The 18,331-nt window shown below is 48.5% G+C and overlaps 1 protein-coding gene across 1 annotated transcript; it reads right to left on the bottom strand.

The window, feature by feature from the left end:
• Positions 1-457: 457 nt before the first annotated feature.
• On the bottom strand, positions 458-17,614 carry RBFA (ribosome binding factor A). Its single transcript, XM_073213300.1, has 9 exons — positions 17,553-17,614; positions 16,192-16,959; positions 13,557-13,599; positions 12,659-12,923; positions 12,112-12,265; positions 9,899-9,983; positions 5,195-5,268; positions 3,832-4,052; positions 458-777 (listed from the first exon to the last, which is right to left on the bottom strand). The coding sequence occupies exons 1-9, from the start codon at positions 17,612-17,614 to the stop codon at positions 764-766; spliced, it is 1,686 nt and encodes a 561-aa protein (XP_073069401.1). The 3' UTR covers positions 458-763.
• Between the last annotated feature and the right edge of the window lie 717 nt (positions 17,615-18,331).

Below are 18,331 nucleotides of genomic sequence, written 5' to 3'. Positions count from 1 at the left end.
TAGCAGGTTTAAGAGCCAGATGGCTAAAAAGGTCTCTCTGCAGCAGAGGACACTGCCTTCTTCTAGTCAGAGTGCAGATGAGCCAGTGCTCCCATCCTGCTCAGGCCAGGTCCTGATTACCCAGCACTCTAGTCTATCTACAGAACCTGCTTCTTGCCTTCTTCTTATGCATTCTCCAGCCCTGAGTTCCCACAATGACCCCAAGGACAAAGAATTCTTTTTCAGTCTGACTTCTTTTTGGCTCCATATTTCTGCTTTCTTCAGCTTTTCTCAGACACAAGGTGTGAAGGAGCCTAGAGCCACTCCTGCATTTACTGCTTATATTTTCCTTCCTCTGAGCTAGCAAGAACATTTGCCCTTGACCTTGGAGCAAACACAAATGGTCCATTAAGTAGTCCATCAACATATACCTCACACTGGCAGGGGAAACCTCAAGAACCACAGTGTCTCTCCTGAGGGAGGTACAGGTGAAAGACTGACTCACCTTTTAATGTAGTCTGGGTTATGGACATGTGGGGGAGCCTGCAACTAAGACCTGGGAGTTTGAGGAAGGCTCCTGAGAGGTGGTACCCAGGGTGAGATAGGAAGTGGTGGGAAAAGCATGTGCCACAAGAAGTCATCACAGGAGGAGGAGCAGGAGCAGTGAGGCACCCCTGAGCCTGTGTGGGAGTCCGGAGTTCGTTGAAGGAGCTGCGCTCAACTGATGTCATCAGAAAAGAGTCCTGGAGAGAAGGGAGCCCGGAGGCAGGTGACAGGTGAGGGGTCATGGGCTCAAGTCTGGAAAAGGAAAAGGGGTACATTTGAAATTCAAAGGTTTTATTATTATTACAAAACATACTTATACTCTTTTTCCCCCAAAAGAAATGACAGGTATCACAAACTCTTGGGCTGAGATTCCATAACAAAATTTGAGATGTTTTGAACTTTACTGACAGGACCTCAAAGCCACGACATCAGATGGAAGACTGAGATAGGAAAATCTTCTTGAAGGACATGAATTTTTCAAAGTCTGAAAAAATTTTCTTTTGTGGGCAATACTCTCTGGGAGACTGTCAACTTTTCTTTTTTGTTAGATGTTTTTAGTTGCTTGATATTTGGTTTTTTCTTTGTTACCTGGCTGCTCAGACTTTCCTAAGGTCCCACAGCCAGCTCTGTGGTCGCACTGCCCCCAGTACATTTACGTGGTGGGCTTTGGGTTGCTATCTTAAGCTCCACACGTACATCAGAAGTTTATCACAAAAGGATAAACTCGGGAATGCCAGATGGAAGAGAGAAGATGAGGTACAGGAAGTGCAGAGCTCCCATGCCTGATCCAGGTGCACTGCTGCTCAGGCTCCGTGTGTTCACCAACCTGGTAGTTCCTGGATACACTTCAGGAATAAAGTTTGGAGTCCTTTTAATGAAGTTAAAGGTGAACTAGGAAGATTTCTCTGTATTTGGGAAGTCCTGAGTGAGCTCTTTCACATCACAGATAAAATTAGTCCTTAAAAACAGGCAGAGTGCGGCATTCCAACTGCTGATATGGATACAAGTAACATCATTTTTCTACCCAAGTAGAATGGGTCCAAGCCCATGTGGAAATACCTTCTTTCACTCTTGTCTTACGGCGCTTGGCAGGAGATGCGGAGATGATCAATGTGGACCAGGCCTTAAGCAGCAGCAGTGTGAGGACTGCTCTGTGACAAAACCATCCAGGGTCACACCTCAAGCTCTTTCTTGACACATAAACTTTTGTTCCTTCTATTACTGGTCCAAATACCATCTCTGTCCTTTTCCTGGTCCTTTTTTTCATTCTATTTATATTAGTTGTGGCTTTGTGCCTATCCTTAAAGATTGTCTTAAATCCTTCCTTTAAGAATATGGAGTATGAACAAAGTTTCCTGTGTCTGGAAAAAAGACCTTGCCCCTACCATTTGCTAACTGTACAGGGCCTAGCCCTGGAGCACAGATGGAAAGATCAAAAAGAGCAGCCAGCTTCTTACACCAGCCTCGCCTGCAATGCCTGCTGCCTCCACACCGTAAGGCTGATACACACCCCTGCACCGCACTGGGCACAGACACAACCAGGAGTGTTGCAAGGACACACCCCTTGCCATTTGGGATCTGGGTCCCTCTGCAGCATGGGCCCAGAATCAGCAGTCAGTAGAGCAGGCTGCTCAGTGCGGTGGGGTCCTGTATTAATCACATTTTATTTTTTGTATTTATGATGTTTTGATATCTTGGAGGCCTTGCTGGCTGGGAAGAGCCCTCCCAGGGCATCCTGCAGACAGTGAATGACTCCCTGTGAGCAGGCCTTTCACCTGCAAGCCGACTACGTCAGAGCCCATACCCGGACCGCCTTTCATCCAGCTCTCACACTCCCACACCAGCATTTCCTCTGCTCTAAGCATCCAGAAGGCCAGATACTGGGCAACTAGAAACCACCCATATAGCCCAGGGGCTGCTGAGATTATTCAGACTATCCAATCCTCAACTTAGTCAAATGTACCTGCCCTGCCTCGCCCACACCTTCCTGCAGAAGCCACAACACAGGCTCTCAGCCACACTTTCCTTCCTTCTGCCTCCTGACCTCCCCTGGTGCTTCCGAGGCCCTGCGACACCCCCCGTCCTCTTGGGAAGTTTAAGTCACGAACTCTTCCAAGGCAGCTGTGTCCACATCTATCATACTGCCATGCATGATCAAAACAGATTCTGATCTACATTTCAAAGAGGCCCATCTTCCCTCTGACATTTTTTCTCTGGTGAGGCAAGACAGGGCTAAGCAAGCAACCTGCACTCCTAAAAGAGACACTGTACCCCCTTCCAAGAAGGCAGGATCACACAGATGCCACCAGACACCAACACCCCAGAGCATCTGCAGTGGTCCACCTGTGTCCATCATGTTGTCCCTCCAACAAAGGCCACTGTGCTGTGCTAGCAAAGGTAGAACTTGAAGCCACATCCCTGCTGGGCACACCTGGTCCTAAGAGGCCTGCTGAGAAGGTGGTATTATGGCACTTGTGTTGCACAGGTAAGGGAAACTCTCCTTCCTGAGATGGTTTATAAAGATGGTAATTACACTCCCTGAAAAGCCATATTAGTTTACTTGCTTTGTCTTATTAGTGTACCTTTCTCTGACTATCTGAACTTTGTTAGTACACACTTTTAGTACCAGGTCAACAATACCTGGGAAACGAGTTGCCCCAAGCCCAAGAGAATGCTCTCCAGGTCACACTGAAATAATGATTTATTTTATTTTCTCCCAGGACCATAACTCGTGCCTGAACAACACTCACCTAATACACACATGGAGGCACACCACAGGTACCTCACACTTCAGGCCCTAAACACACTTCAGCACCACACTTGGGGCCATTTTCAACAGTGAAATCACCATCAAAAGTCACAAAAAATGTGAAAAATGTGGCACTGACTAGACTATGAAAAGGACAGGTGCTCACAGCGTGAGACAGACCAAGGACAGAGCCTCCCCTTGTCTGGACTTACTGGGAGTGTGTGCATCCCGTGAAAAGTCACCAAGGGGCCCAGTGAGATGAACCTGCTCATCACGTGGCCTGGCCACATGGCCGTTACCCTGGGTTTTTACTCACTTCTTGGTGGCTGTCTCATCGTGCTGTTATGGGGACAAGCAAATGTGGCTTGTGCAAAGGCTTTCCCGACGTGCACTGCACAAGCATTTTCTCAAGGCAGAGCTCCTGCCACAGGCTGACACGGGTCAGCTCAATAGAGATGACACTCATGATCCACCCCTGGTGTGACCCCTGGCAGTCACCTTGACCCCCATCCGTGTCCCAGGGTGCTTCTCAGGGGCCCTGCCATCATCTGGGCTACCTTCATCCCTGTCCCCCACAGGTAGTGCCTGGGACTGGTCATGGTCCACACGGGGCCTCTTCCTCGTTTGCTTGGTCGCCACCAGCTGCAGTGCATCCGTGCCCCCCTTGCCCCTCTCTCGCCTCTTGTACTCCATGATCTGCTTGTTGAGCGCCTCATGATCAATCTCACACAGGCGTGAATGTGGGGCAGAGTCCAGGGTGTCCAGGGCTTCAGGGTCCCTGCAGGGAACAGGGAAGTTTCACCCCAAGGACCAACACAGCACCAGAGCAGCAGCAGGGGGGCTCCAGAGGCAGCACCTCACCCTCCAACACTGGCTGCTTACAGACTATCCTGACACTCCCCTAAGGGAGATGGTGGGGGCAAGACAGAAGGAAGGTGGGGTTTTAGTTTTGGCATCCACCAGCCAGCACTTGTGCAGCCTATACGTGGCACAGCCAGCACACTTCTGATGCAACTGTTAGGATGGCTATCAAACACACTTTGTTTTTTTTTCCATTTAAACAAGGCCAGTGCACTAGGCCAGTTAAACAGAACTGTGGGCAGTCTATTACAACTACCACTTAGGTTACGTGATGAACCAAAGGAAAACAGAAGATAGTCTATTCTGGGAGCAAAACCAGAGCAATCCTCCCAAAACCCCAATCTGGCTACCAGTGCCTCTAATGCTCGGCATGCCCACCTGCCTCTCCCTGCCCCGGCTCCCCACTGATCCGGACTATGGCCTCACTGGTGCTCGTGGACTTGGCTCCAGCTCAGAGGAACCCAGGTGCAGCATCCCATCAGCCGAGAACCTACCAGAGCGACTCCCTGGCCTGGGACGGGGCCTCCTCCACACACCCACTTGAATCCTCATACCCCTTTCCCAGAGGCCTGCCCTGCCCGACTGACGTAACACTGCACACCCACCCACCCGCTGGTCCGCCACCCCAACTGTGTTGTGCCCCCTTCCTAATGCAGGTTCCTTATCTCTGACGTTCACTGCTTCATGTTCTCACTGGCGTCCCTCAGCAGCACGCAGGCTCCAGACATCTGCCCGTGCAGTCCATGAGTGCACCTGGGTGCTGGGAGGGGGCCCTCAGCAACGTGCAGGGCGGAGAGAGGAGGGAGCCTGCGGCTCTCACTATAGCTGCAGTAGTGACAACAGACACCGCAGACCCCGGCACTGCCATGTGGACCATCGGCCTTCCCAACAGGCCGACTGAGGCACTAGGTGGTCTTGCCAGGATGGGCCCCAGGGCAATAAGACCAGGGATGGCCTGCACAAGCAGCTGGAGCATGTAGACCACGCAGCTGTGTGGCTATCAGCAAGTCCACACCTGGGTGTCTGCCTAAGTGTATTGGAAATATGCCCACGTGTCACCTGAAATCATTTTGTGTAAAGTCATCTTTTTCATCTGGGGGTCCAAAATCAGCAATTGCCAATAACCGGTCAACCTGAAAAAGAAGAGAGGAGAATTCAGCAAGCTGTGCCTCTGCGCCACCTGCGTCACCAAGCGTCACCAAGCTGGCTTGGCCTTCCAACCGCACTTTCCAAATGGCAAACCCTGGTCCACAGCCTATGCTTTCAAATGCCTATTACTTAAACATCACCTTTCCTCTCCTAATGAGCTGAGGCTTACTTAAAACTTGTAAATATTGGTCAAATTTATGAAGAAACCAGTTAAAATTGGTTTCTAATAAAGTTTTGCAAAATGCTTCAATTTTGCCATAGAACTTTATGTTTGGGGGAAAAAAACGTCTCCCAGCATAAGTAAGTCACAAATCAGGGGTCCAGCATTCGAATGCAGCACCACAGTGGCTGAGGGGCCTACACAGGACATGCAGTCCTCTTGCAGGGCACACATGATACTGCTACCCTGAGGGCACTGACCAGATGACCCTGCCCCCTGGACACCAGGGGCTGCCCACACCGTTCCCTGTCTGTTCTGACTACCTCCAGTCTCTGACCGAAGCCATGGATGCTGAGATCCTACCTCAAGCCCAGAGAGCCTGGGTCCAAAACCAGGGCCTGCTGCTCCACAGCAGAAAGCATCGTCACAAACCAGCAGCACACCGACAAAAACCGCAAACATGAAAAGCAGCAGAACCAAGGGAAAAATCCGGGAAATAGAAGCAGCAGGACAAACCAGGTATCTCCAAAGTTCAGAATGGGAGAAAGTATTACAATGCACAGATCCGACAAGCTACTTGTCCCAGATATAAAATGAACCTGTGCAAATCGATAATGAGCAAACTTTATAAAAATGGACAAAAATTCTCAACAGACCTCACAAAACAAGGAAGGCGCAACCAATCCATACTTAAAAAGATGTCTCGATATTGCTAGTCATCAAGAAAACACACGTGTAAACCACCAGAACGGCAACACTGGGTGGCAGGAACTCCCTCACGAGGGAGGGCGACATGGCACACTGTTCAGGCAGGGAGCAGGTTCCTCAAGTTAAACGCCACTCGCCATTCTACATATTGCCCTAACAGAAACAAAACACACATCCATAGATGCGTGTGCAAATGTCACCAGCTGCTCTCTCATAATAGCCAAAAACCAGGAAAAAGACAAGTGTCCATCGAAAGGTAAATGGGGAAATAAACTGCAGTGCCACTCACCAAAAAGGAACTGCTTATACACAAAACACAGACACATCTTAAAAACACTGTGCTGAGCAAAAGTTGGCATCCCGTCTGATTCTAGAAATCCTACCAGGCAAAACTAACGGTTGGTAACTAAAATCAGATGGGTGGTATGCCAGTGGAGGGTTAATGACTATTTGGGGTGAGTTGGGTGGTGATTACACAAAGGTATGCATTTGTTAAAATGGGTACATCTTATCTTATGTAAGTTATGCCTCAATAAAGCTTATTTTAGAAGTTTTATGAAGAACTAAATGCAAATGCACCCTCAAGTTCTATTACATAACAGAGGCCATGGGGTTCACCTTTTACAGCAACTCTGGTCTACAGAGCTCGTGGGTGATAGGTAGTAGGTCCACACTGGGAGTTCAGGCCCACTCTTACAGAAGGATGCAGATCTGACCACACAGCAACCAGAGGCCCACCCAGTCAGGAGCTCTCGGTCAGATGGTAGTCAGCTGGAAGACAAGCGGGTGTGTAACGACCTTGCGGTTGAAATGAAACACATACAGACGTTTTTCGTACACAGTAGTAGTATATACAACAGTCTAACTCCTTTTGGGTTCCTGGACCTGATTCCAATATGTGTGGAGAGGGCAGGGGGGTCTTCCCGCACACATAACACCAAGCAATTCTTGAACACCAGCAGGGTATCTAAGAGCCCAACTCTATTCTGACGCTATCTGTCCGGGGACAGCACCAGAGTCCCCAGGCTCTGCCCTATAGGACTGCCCTCCACCCCTACTCCAGACGCCAGTCGCCAGACACCTGTGCTTCTGACCTGCTGAGTACAGACTGGAGGTTCCAACACCTCCCCCCATTAGGTTCATTTAATTTTCTAGAGCATCTCACAGAACATATTTACTAGCCTAATAAAGGAATTCATAAAGGGTACAAGTTAACAGACAGATGAAGACGCACATAGAGCAAGGTCCCAAATTCTGTCCTTGTGGAGCCTGGGGCCTGGCTCAGGGGCACACGGGAGCTCTGGTTCCTCAAGCACAGAAGCTCCCTCCCACAGAAAGGCAGCATCCAAGAGAGCAGTAAGCTCCTCTCGGGGTCTGTGAGGCCTTCGCTGCATGGTCATGACTGACTGAATCACTGACCACGGCCTGATGCACCCTCCAGCCTCTGCCCCTGGTGGGGTCCAAAACTCTCATTAGCACCACAGGACACCCACTTCACCTTTAAGGCTCTGCCGTGTCTTCAGCAACTATGAATGAAGACCAGATATACCTGGGAACCATGTATTTGGTCATCAGAATAACCAAATATATATTTCTTATGACTCATTATATTGCAGCAGGGAGAGTACAGAAATCAGTAAGTGTATAGTTCAATGACCTTCACAAACCAAACACACGTGGACACCCTGGCACTTAGCTGGACTGCAGAAGCCACTACCTTCATGCCCTTGCTGGTTGGTCATTCTCCCCAAGGAAAGCAATTATTTCGACTCCACTGCCAAAGAGTGCTCATGTTTGTCTGAACTCTTTCTAAATGGAATCATACGGGCCTTTTCTTTGGCTCACACACAGGTGTGAGTTGAGGGGTGCAGGTGGCTATACCAGAGCACATTCACCCATACTACTGCTAACACGTATCTGCACCGAGAGAAATCCTGCTGCCAAGCCCTTGTGTGTGTCTCTGGTGTGCACACACCCACCCACGTCTGTGGGTGCTCGCCTGGGGGACCTGTGGGTCACAGGATGTGCTTAGCTTCCCCAGGGACAGTGCGGCCACTTTCCCTGGTGGTGCTGCTAGCAGCATCCCCCGCACAGGAAGTTCTGCTCCAAATCTTCAGAGCAGCTGGTACTGTCACTACCTGAAGGTAAGCCACTGGGAGGATGTACACCGGAGGCTCTTCGTGGTTTCCGTTTCCATTTTCCTAACGACCAGCGATGCTGAGCCTGTCCGTGTGAACCTGCTGGTGGCTAACATCAATACTGCAAAATGTTACTCAGGGTCCAGTTTGCACAGAGCTTATTGCTGCTCCTCTTTCACATGTCCAGACCAGGAGCCTGAAGACTATCCCCAGAATGCAAAGTAAACTGTCAAAACCATTAACAGCTGTTATTTTTTGCAACTACCTGCAATCTTTCAACATGGTGCAAACAATCTAAGAATCAGGTACACTGCTACAAAGCTCCATCCCTAACTCCCAATTTAAAATTTTTGTGCCAATCTAGCTGCTTTACCATAGGATGACTTTAAACCTATTAAACTGACAGGCACTGTGCTGATTTACGATGACTGACGGATAATCATCACCCAGAGCAGAGGCCCCTGTCCAGCCTCTACTTCTAACTACAGTGAGGCAGAGACTTCATGACAAGAACCTAGTTGAGGCCTGACCTTCCCTTTGCCTCTAGTCAACAGCTGAGATCACACATGCGCCCACCATCAGCACATGGTACACGGTCTGACATCACCACCTCATGGCACACCTGGAACGCAGTGGGACAGACCCTGCGTAAGCCCATGCTGGCAAGATCCAACACAAACACCCAATGCACGATCTGGAGAAAGGCCTTATGTGCACCTCCCTCCTTCCAAAGACTTTCTGGAAGGGAACCTACAGAGCCAGGAGGGACCTGAGAGCTACTCTACCTCCCCAGACAGAGGACAAGTCACCACGTGGTGACAACAGACGACTTGCTCCTAGCAGCTTGACCACAAGTGCATGGGTGAAGTCCTTGCGAAATATGCACAGCGCACCCTGTGCTAAGATCCTGTTTGACCCTTCAAACCAAGCACTGTGACTCCACTCCTGCGTTTCCTTCTCTAGCTAAGATCATATATCCATCAAGGTTATTATTTGTATATTCTTGGTATTGCTAATATAGTGAATAACAAAAGACAAAAATATCCAATTAGATATTTTTCCTTGGTAGGTCTAAATACTACTTAGCCGTACAGTGAATAACAGCTACCCAATTATAACATTGTAAATACTACTCGCTGGGTTGTTTTTTGTAAGACTTTTAAAAGGTATAACTGACCTTAATAACTATAAGGTAACCACCACCCAGATAAAATATATAAATACACTTACAAGTTTTAACCTTTATAATTAACCTGCATCTAAATGTAAACCTTGTTAATACTGATGGTACAAAATAACCACAGATGGACTGAAACCTAGGGAGGTGAGAGGTGACAAGCACAGATGGACTTCCACTGCCTCAAGTTTATAAACTGAGAAGTAGAGGCTTGGCTTACCAGCTATAGCGATAAGCATAAAAAAATTAAAAAATGAGAAAAGACGGTTATGTCTGGGGAGGTGGCTGAGCTTGGGCATGGAGTCTCACTTGCCCCTTGCACCTTCCATGTGTTGTTTTTAACTGCATACATTATCTTCTGAATACTTAAAAACTGAATTTAAAGTTTCATCCATATTAAGTTTATGTTTTAAGTTATTGAAGAGCCTTACCTCAGCTAGAGCTGCACTTTCTTTGTCCTGAATGAACACTATGGGTGGCATGTTCCTCAGGGTCTGCCGGGACATCAAAAGATGCCTGGAGAGAGACAGGACAAGTTCACACAGGTGTTAGAGATGCTTAGTGGAGAAATTTGACAATACCAGAAAAAAATTTGATAATCTTGTGAAGAGGTAAATGAGATTCACTCATCAAATTACTCAAAGATGAAAATGTCAGCCCAGAAAAGTCTTCTCTAGCTAACCACCACATTACAAAAAGGATACAAACTGCATCATTACAATGATAGTTTTTCATTTTTAATTCATTGTTTTAAATGCAACTTTGAGATCCTTGAAAACAATCTGATCAGGTCTGGGCACTGCTGACCACCTGTCAACATCTCCTCCAACACCACCACAGTGTGGCCAGTCCTCTCCACCTCAGTGTCAGATGCAGGACTGGTCTTTGTGCTCCTTAGCTGGGCAACACAGGCAGGCGTGAGGGGAATCAACTGCAGCAAGTATTCATTCAGTGACACACAGCACCTGCGTCGCAGTGACAACACAACTTGCACACAGTTGGGGAAAACCTATACACTAAACCTCAGGTGATCAGCAGAGTCAGGAAAAGGGACACTCTGCTCACCTGGATTTTCTGTTACCTAAAAATCAATCTAAAGACAGTACCCTTATCTCAACACTTGTTGAAAATCTCTTATTTTCTTGTTTCTGTTAAATGTAAAAAGTGGTATTAACTGAATGTTCTTTGATCTACAATTTTCAAGGCCCATCACTGTGGTGTATGTCGCCGGGTGGCGCGTGAACCTTTGGCTGCCTTTGCCACACCTACTCCTCTCCTAAAAATGAGTAGGGTGTGCAGAGGTAAGGAAAAGAGACAGACAGGAGGGGGAAGCAGGAAGAATGAGTTCCAATTCTAAGGGCTGGTTAGGTTTCTGCATTTTTTTAAAACTGAGAAGAAAACAGAATAACCTCTTTACTATCACCCAGCTCAGTGGTTCTCAAAATTTTTGGTCTCAAAACTCCTTTACACACTTCAGAATTACTGAGGACACCAAAGAGGTTTTGTTTGTGTGGGTTACATCTATCAATATTTACCATTCCAGAAATTAAAACAGATTATTTAAAAAACATATATGTATCAATTCATTTAAATTAACAAACACAATATTCATATATTTTTAATGAAAAATAACTCTATTTAAAAAATTGAGAAGAATGGCATTGTTGACATGGTCACAAATTTTTTTAATGCATAGCTTAATGGAACACACCTCTGCATCTGGATCTAATCTAACCTGTTCTGATGCTTTTTAGGTTGAACTATAAGGAGAACATCAAGTCTCCCAAAGATCTGCACCTGGAAAAGGCAGGCATCTATAAACAGCCCTTCAGAAAAGTGGACCTTCTTTGACATATTATAAACACTCAGTAAATGGTATTTTACTAAAGATGGCTTGCAATATGGAATCCGAACTAGACCAATGGACACGTGACACTATGCCACAACTCACTGGCATGCCTATCTTGAGCTGATCTCTCCCCACACAAGACTGCAACCTCACACATTAGTCATTTGCAAGATAGTGATTCACCAAGTCACACAGATTTTCAGAATGCTAACACATCTTACTAAACACTGCATTTTTAAGGACTGGAAAGCTGTCAAACTCATGATGATGGATATGAGTTTTCTAAAATTCAGAGCTTGACTTGAAAGCTTAAGTTTTATCACTGGCAACAAACATGCTCAGTTTATTTCCCTCAAGTGACAGGTTCACTTTGCTTATTTTGGAGACAATGTCTGTAATACCCAAATCCGAGTAAGGATAGTTGGTTCAATTGTTCTTTCAAATGAAAAAGTATCTATTTCAACTTGAGCAATTGAGTGTTCAAATGACACCAGGACATCTGGGCCACAAGTATTATTACCAGTGCGGCTTCAGCCCAGCCTCAACAATGAAAAGGAAGTAGATTATGAAAACAGCCTTAACCTTACAAATCCCCTCAAAGCAGCTCAGTCTCTAGGGACCACACTTTAAGAACTGCTGACCTAGATTATGGCTTACTTTAAAATGTACATTACGTGCTGAAATTTAGCAAAGTGCTTCCAAAATTTTCCTTAAAAGCAGAAATACTGAACGAAACAGGCTGGGAGAGTCAAGGTGCAAGTAGAAGCAAATGCACTCAGAAGGCGGCTGCTGTACCTGATGTGTGACGCGCTTCTCTGCAGTACAGCCTCCGTGTGCGTCTTCTGCTCCCCAGACACAGCCATCTTCCAGTACACACGGCAGGCGGAGAAGTCTGGAGTCAGAGAGACCTGCCCCCAGCCCCAAATCACTCGCAGAGCACGTAGGTACCCTGGACACAGCATCATTTAGAGGCAAATGACTCATTCACTGTCCCAGTATCACGCCATGCCCAACACCCAGACATGCTCCAGTGACTGCTGTGGGAGGCTCTCTGCTGAGGTATCTGGGCCCTCATCTAAATGCTGGCACTGCTGCTTACTGGCCCCCTTATTTCGGGTGGCTACACGCTCACCCTGAAGGGTAGACAGCAGGAAACCCCAAGGTAAAGGCACATGCGCCCATCCCGTCTCACCCAGGCCTCCTCACGCCCTTCATCGCACTAACCAGGCGTCTGACAGTACACTTGGTACCGCCTGGCCAGGACCCACCTGCATACAACCACGTCTGCTCTCCAACCACACAGTACCCTCAGTGCCACTGGTACTGAAATGGCCACACTTACCATCACTTCTGAAACCCAAACTGAAGGACCAGCGAGGTGTATGCCTCCTCTTTCTGTTTGAGCAAGACTGGCCTACAACGCCGCCTACCTTGCAGAGCTCCACGTTCAGGTCATAGGTCTCCTGGCTCACTTCAGGGGTGGACAGCAGATCGGTCAGCGCTTTGTAGAGGAGGCCATTTAGGGCCCTCAGTCGCACGTGGTCCCCCTTCTTGGTTTTCTTGGTGGCACTCTTCATCAGGAAGTTCAACTGGGGTGGCTTGTACGTCTGCACGAAGAAGAACAGACACAAAGGCCGAGTGCACGTTATACACGCTGACTTACATATGGGGCGCTGGGGAGGACCTGAATACCTTGATGCGCAGGAATGAGCATTAATTACACTCAGCTTCCTGGCATTCCCTACACTGCAGGTCCTCTTACAGACCTATATCCTTCTAGACCTTACCTACATGACTCCAAGATTAAATGTACTCCTTTTATGTGTTTTCATCACCAAAAACAACTTTACTAAAATATAACCCACATACCAAAAAATTCTCCCTCTTAAAATGTACAACTCAGGGGTTTTTAGTATACACAGTATATTTTCCTCTAGTAAGAGCCATTTCTTACATAAAGATTTGTAGGACATTCATAAACCTGTGTATTACACACACACCAAAAGCTGAATGAAGTTACCATATTAAAATTTGATAATAGATACGACATTCTGGAAAACTTCACAGTGTCAGTACTTTTTTAAAAGGTCAAAATTTCAGGTTACCAAGGCATCCAGTCCCCTACCAACCTGGCCCCTCCAGTGTGGAGGTGAAGGACTGCCAGGCTGGAGCACGGGTGATTTCTGGAACCCTGTGCTCATCACAGTTCTGAAGGGGCTCAGAGCTGCCCCTCTACTTACCAAGTGGGAGCCCAAGGTAGGACCTTCATACCAAAACTTCTTTCTATGGGGAGAAAACAAGAACTATGTCGGATATTGACGGCAAATTAAAGAAAAAGAGCTATGTAAGTGTTGGGGGAGGCCATCAAGAGGACACGACCACTGGCTGACCTGTAAGCTGGACCTGGTGACTGACTGGAGGCTCCCCACTCCTTTCCCATCCTGGTATGTGGTTCTGCCTGCCTTCCCTGCTCCCAGAGCTGCCCCATGGACACTACCTTGAGACAGTGATGTGTAGTTGAGACCATTTGGATGGGGTACATTTAGAACTGTTAAGGCCTCTATAAACTTTTAAGATCTGGCGGGTGGGTGTGGATATCTACTCATCTTGCGGCTGTCCACAACCAGCCTGGTACATAAGTTCCCTTGCTATTATTAAACAAACCTGCCCCCTATCAACCTGGAGTGCCTGCTTCTTTCTTCAGTCTCTCCCTTCTCTCTGCATACAGGGACTATTTTAGATCATTTCCAGGAAGCTCCCAATCAGCTTGCAAATCAACAATAAACTCGAGGTTTCTCAATGGTTTCTAAGGGGCTAAGCTTAGACATAGGATTATGTTACCGGGGATTCAAAAGTTTAGATATCCAACTGGCAACAACATGGATCATGGGGGAGAGACAGGAGATGGGTTTGATTCACCCTCGTAATTTGGACCTGAAGTCTACTTCTAATTACAAAGGCAAAGAAAGAGAATCTTAAAAACACCCCTATGGAGCTGTGTGAGCAGTGTACTCCACTTGACAAAACTGTTTCCCAGGGATATGGGGGACAACTCTGACAGTCGTTCACATATACTGGGATCCGACAACCACATCCATGTGGTGGGTGGAGTGGCCAGGCTCTCCCTGCTGCAGTGGGAGGTTCCAGGTAAGGAAAGGAAGCTAGGATGACCCTGTGGTGACAGGTTAGAGGTGGACATCTACATGAACTCCCTTCACTTAACACAGACACAGATGGTGACATACAGAAACGCTTGTAGACATGTATACATACATGGGTTAGCATGAACATGTCTTTTGCTTTGCCAGCTAAAAGGTCCTAAAAGACAGACACCCTAGCCGAAATGAACACACCAAGCTCTTGGATCACGGTTGCTAACTGCAGCTCTCCAATAAAAGGAAACAAAGTTCCTTGGAGAAATGGCTGATTCTAGGGTCAAGGTTTCTTGCAGTGCCAAAGTAAAGAAGTGGTAAAAAACATTTTTAAAAAACCACCACAAAACCCCATAATGACTGGGTGCATCAAAGGGATCAAGGAGCCACCTTAAAGAGCTCTCGATGGTCAAAGCTAGAACAATCTGAGCAAATGGAGTGATACTGGATTATAACCCGTAAATCCAGACTAACGTGAATTTTAAAAATGGAGAAGAAACGCATGTCCCATGCAGAACTCCAAAGAATGTACGGGCATAAGCCCCACTCCTTAGGTGTGGGCTGCACATAGTGACTGCCCCCTAAAGGTGACAATGTGGAATGGGAGAGGAAGCAACCACAGGGGGGAACCCTGACACACCAAGATCAAGGCCAATATCCCCAGTGATAAGCCACGATGACAAGATGTATCACCTTCGATAGGTGATTACTTCCTTGATTTTTCTCTCAAAAACCCATAACCCCAGTATAAACATGAGAAAAACATCACACAAACTCCAACAAAGGGACATCCTATAAAATATCTAACCAGCACTCCTAAAACCTGTCAAGGTTATCCAAAACAGGGACAGTTTGAGAAACTGCCACGACCAACAGGAGCCTAGGGAAACATGACTAAATGTTATGTGGTTTGTGGATGGAATCCTGGGACAGAGACAGAAAAATTACGGTAAAAACTAAGAAAATGTGATAAAGCATGAATATTGGTTAACAACACATCAACATTAGTTTATTAGCTCTAATAAAACCCGGTGTGGTTATCTGGTAACGCTGTACTATCTCTAACAATGTTTCTGTAAATCTAGAACTATTTTTAAAAATAGTCTGCCAAAACAAAAACGAAACTATATATACCCACCCTACATATAACTGAAAGTGCTATGGAAGTTAACATATTTTGTTACACTGACCCATCATATAAAAACTATTCTCAAATTAAGCCCGCAGAAAAAGCATCAACGTGCAAAGAAAATCCTCGTATATTTAATTACTTTTCTGAGAAAACTACTCTACTGAAAAGTGCTTCAGGTAACAACAATCAAAATAAACGTATACACCACTCTGCTTCCACGTTTACGACGTGCTGTTAGTTTTCAAAAGATTCAAAACTCTATCACCTGAACTGAGCAAGAGAAAAAGAAAAAAGGGTGGATGGAAAAGAGGTCAAACAATACAGTAAAGAATGGAGTACCGTCGGTAACTAAGTAGAGGCCGCGCCGGCTGACCAGGCGGAGGGCCAGGGCCGCAGGGCACGACCCGCAGGTGGGCCCGCCCCCGCCCCGGCCGGTGGGCCGCGCCGCGGACCCGTGGGCCCACGCCCCGTGGGTCCCGCTTCCCACCTCCGGGAGGCTCCCCCAGCCCACTGTCCCCGACTTTGGGCGCGTCGCCCCGTCCCCGTGAACACCTCCTGTCCCGCTCCCGTGCCCCCCATGGGAAGCATCACCTGGTTTTCGAGGCAAACTTCTTGAGCAGGTTCTTGCCCCAGGAGACCGACGAGCCGTGCAAGCGGCGCGCGCCGCCCAGAAAAAGCCCCGCGTGGCGCAAGCCGACCAGCGCCGGGAACCCCGCACAGAGGCCCCACGGCCCGACGGCCGTCCACATGGCCGATGAGCGAGCCCCGGGGAAGGCGTCGCGGGAGACGCGACGTGGGGCGGATGACGCTGGCGAGGCGACGCGAGGCGGGGAGGCGGACAGGCCGGTCAAAGAAGGACCAGTGACCCAGGTGGGGGCACCGCGGGGCGCAGGGACGACGAAGGCGGGCAGGCGTCCCCGGCGACCGGGGCGGGACGGTGCAGGGCCTCGCGACGTACGGGCGGGGCGCCAGCGGGCGGGGGCACGCAGGCGCCGTGCGTGCGGGGCGACCGCGCGAGTCGGTCGTTGCTGGTGGAGAGACGTGCCTGCGGAGAGACGATGCGCGGCGAGACACGGAGGCGTGTGCTCGGGGCGGGACGCGGCCTGCAGGACAAACGGGCGTGAAGCGGCTGGGCGGTGCGCGAGAGACCACGTGACTTTAGCCAGAGGCGGGACAACGGCTGGGAAGTGCGCGGAGCCACGAACGTTGGGGACTCCCACCGTGTGGGCGGGGCCGGGTGGCACGCGTTTGGGGGGGCGGGAGGCCAATGACGTGAGGCGGGGACAGATGACGTAGGCGGGGCGGGGCAAGGAAGGCCGGACCGGCGAGCTTGTGTTCCAGGGCTGGCGAGCTGGCGGCCTGGAGGAGGCGGGGTTGGGGGCGGGGTTCCCGGGGTTCCCCGGAGGGGTTCCCCAGGCGTGGAAGCTGACCCCAAAATGGCTGTTCTCTTGGGTTTTTGTGGAGGCTTCAATAAAGAATATGGGGAAAATGGAACTTTCTGACCAGGATCTCTACCTGGCCTTAATAGCGCCCATTGTGTATATAATAAGAGGATGTTTGCACATTAATGGGATGCTTACCGGCGGCAGAGGCGCTGGTCACAGGAGTACCTTGCCCAGGGGACGGGTAGAGAGGAAACATACATGCTCTCCTCTGCTGGTGTTGTGGCATGTAATTGGTCAGGTGGCCACCAGGCATCAGAGACCAGCCCACAGCAGTTGCTCCTGGAGTGTGGGAGCAGCGAGCTGCGAGGGCAGGGAGCCATGAGAGACTGAAGCCTGCTGCCTAGAGGATTAAGCTTGGGCTGGGGAGCAGAACCTGTAGGCGACCTGGGGAGCGCCCTGGAGCCAGCCAAGTGTAGCTGGCTGACTGTGACCCCGAGAATAAACGCGGTGCCCCCAACTTTTTGCCCTTGCCTTTCTTCGGTCTCACCTCATTCTCAGAGAACTTACCCTGGGTTGGAGAACCCCCTCCTCCCGGAGCTAGAGTCCTGATTGACTAAGCCACTGGCCATTGGCTAATTCAACCTCCAGCCCTCTTCCCTCCTCAGAGGTGTGGGGTCTGGGGGAAAGGTGGGGGTGAAAGATATTTTGGTCATCTGAATGACCAGATATTTCTTATAAATCACAATATTGCAGTACACAAAATGTTTATTCCCATTTAATGTCATGTTTTCATCCCACGACATATCAGCCCACATAAATCATTTAAGTAGCACTTCGTTAGGAATGGCAGGGCCACTGAGAGCAGCCAGGATGCTTTCAACTGAATTTTTCATGATCTGTCGTCTGGCTTGATGACTTGCACTTCCGACGTGAGGTGTCAGAGTTATGTTCTTCATCTTCAACAAAGGCTGATCTCTGAAATGCAGATTAATTGAGGAAACCTCTTCAGAGTTGTTTGGTCCCTTTAACTTCATATCCTGATTTGTTATCCCCACCCTGAGATTGGGGTTGGGGGCTAGGGAGGCCTGATAGCATACTCTTAAATTTCACCTAGGAATGACCACCACTTTAAAGCAGTATTGGGAAACGCCACATGTCTCCTAACTGCACCCAGGCCATTAGTACACAATGCACAACGTGCATGGCTGATTAAGCAACACTGACCCACCAGACAGAAAAGGGCCTCAGGGGAGATAGGTGCTGGTCTAGGCATCATGGGACACGTTGAATGATTTTAATGAAGAGTGGCATTCAGAGGGAAAAGATTTATTACCTAGAATTCGCAG

This window comes from Manis javanica, chromosome 9, assembly GCF_040802235.1.
Source record: "Manis javanica isolate MJ-LG chromosome 9, MJ_LKY, whole genome shotgun sequence".
In the NCBI taxonomy this organism is placed as follows: Eukaryota; Metazoa; Chordata; class Mammalia; order Pholidota; family Manidae; genus Manis; species Manis javanica.
Note: the sequence above shows the minus strand (reverse complement) of the source record. Positions and strands in the feature narration are given on the sequence as shown.

Bases quoted from the DNA above. Each gene is read 5' to 3' on its own strand.
- RBFA (XM_073213300.1), bottom strand. From the start codon at position 17,614: ATGGCCAGTGGCTTAGTCAATCAGGACTCTAGCTCCGGGAGGAGGGGG. The intron at 13,600-16,191 runs GTGATGCTTCCC...TTCTCCCCATAG, and splicing joins AAGTTTGCCTCGAAAACCAG to AAAGAAGTTTTGGTATGAAG. The intron at 12,266-12,658 runs GTAAGTGTGGCC...TGCTGTGTCCAG, and splicing joins TTTGGGTTTCAGAAGTGATG to GGTACCTACGTGCTCTGCGA.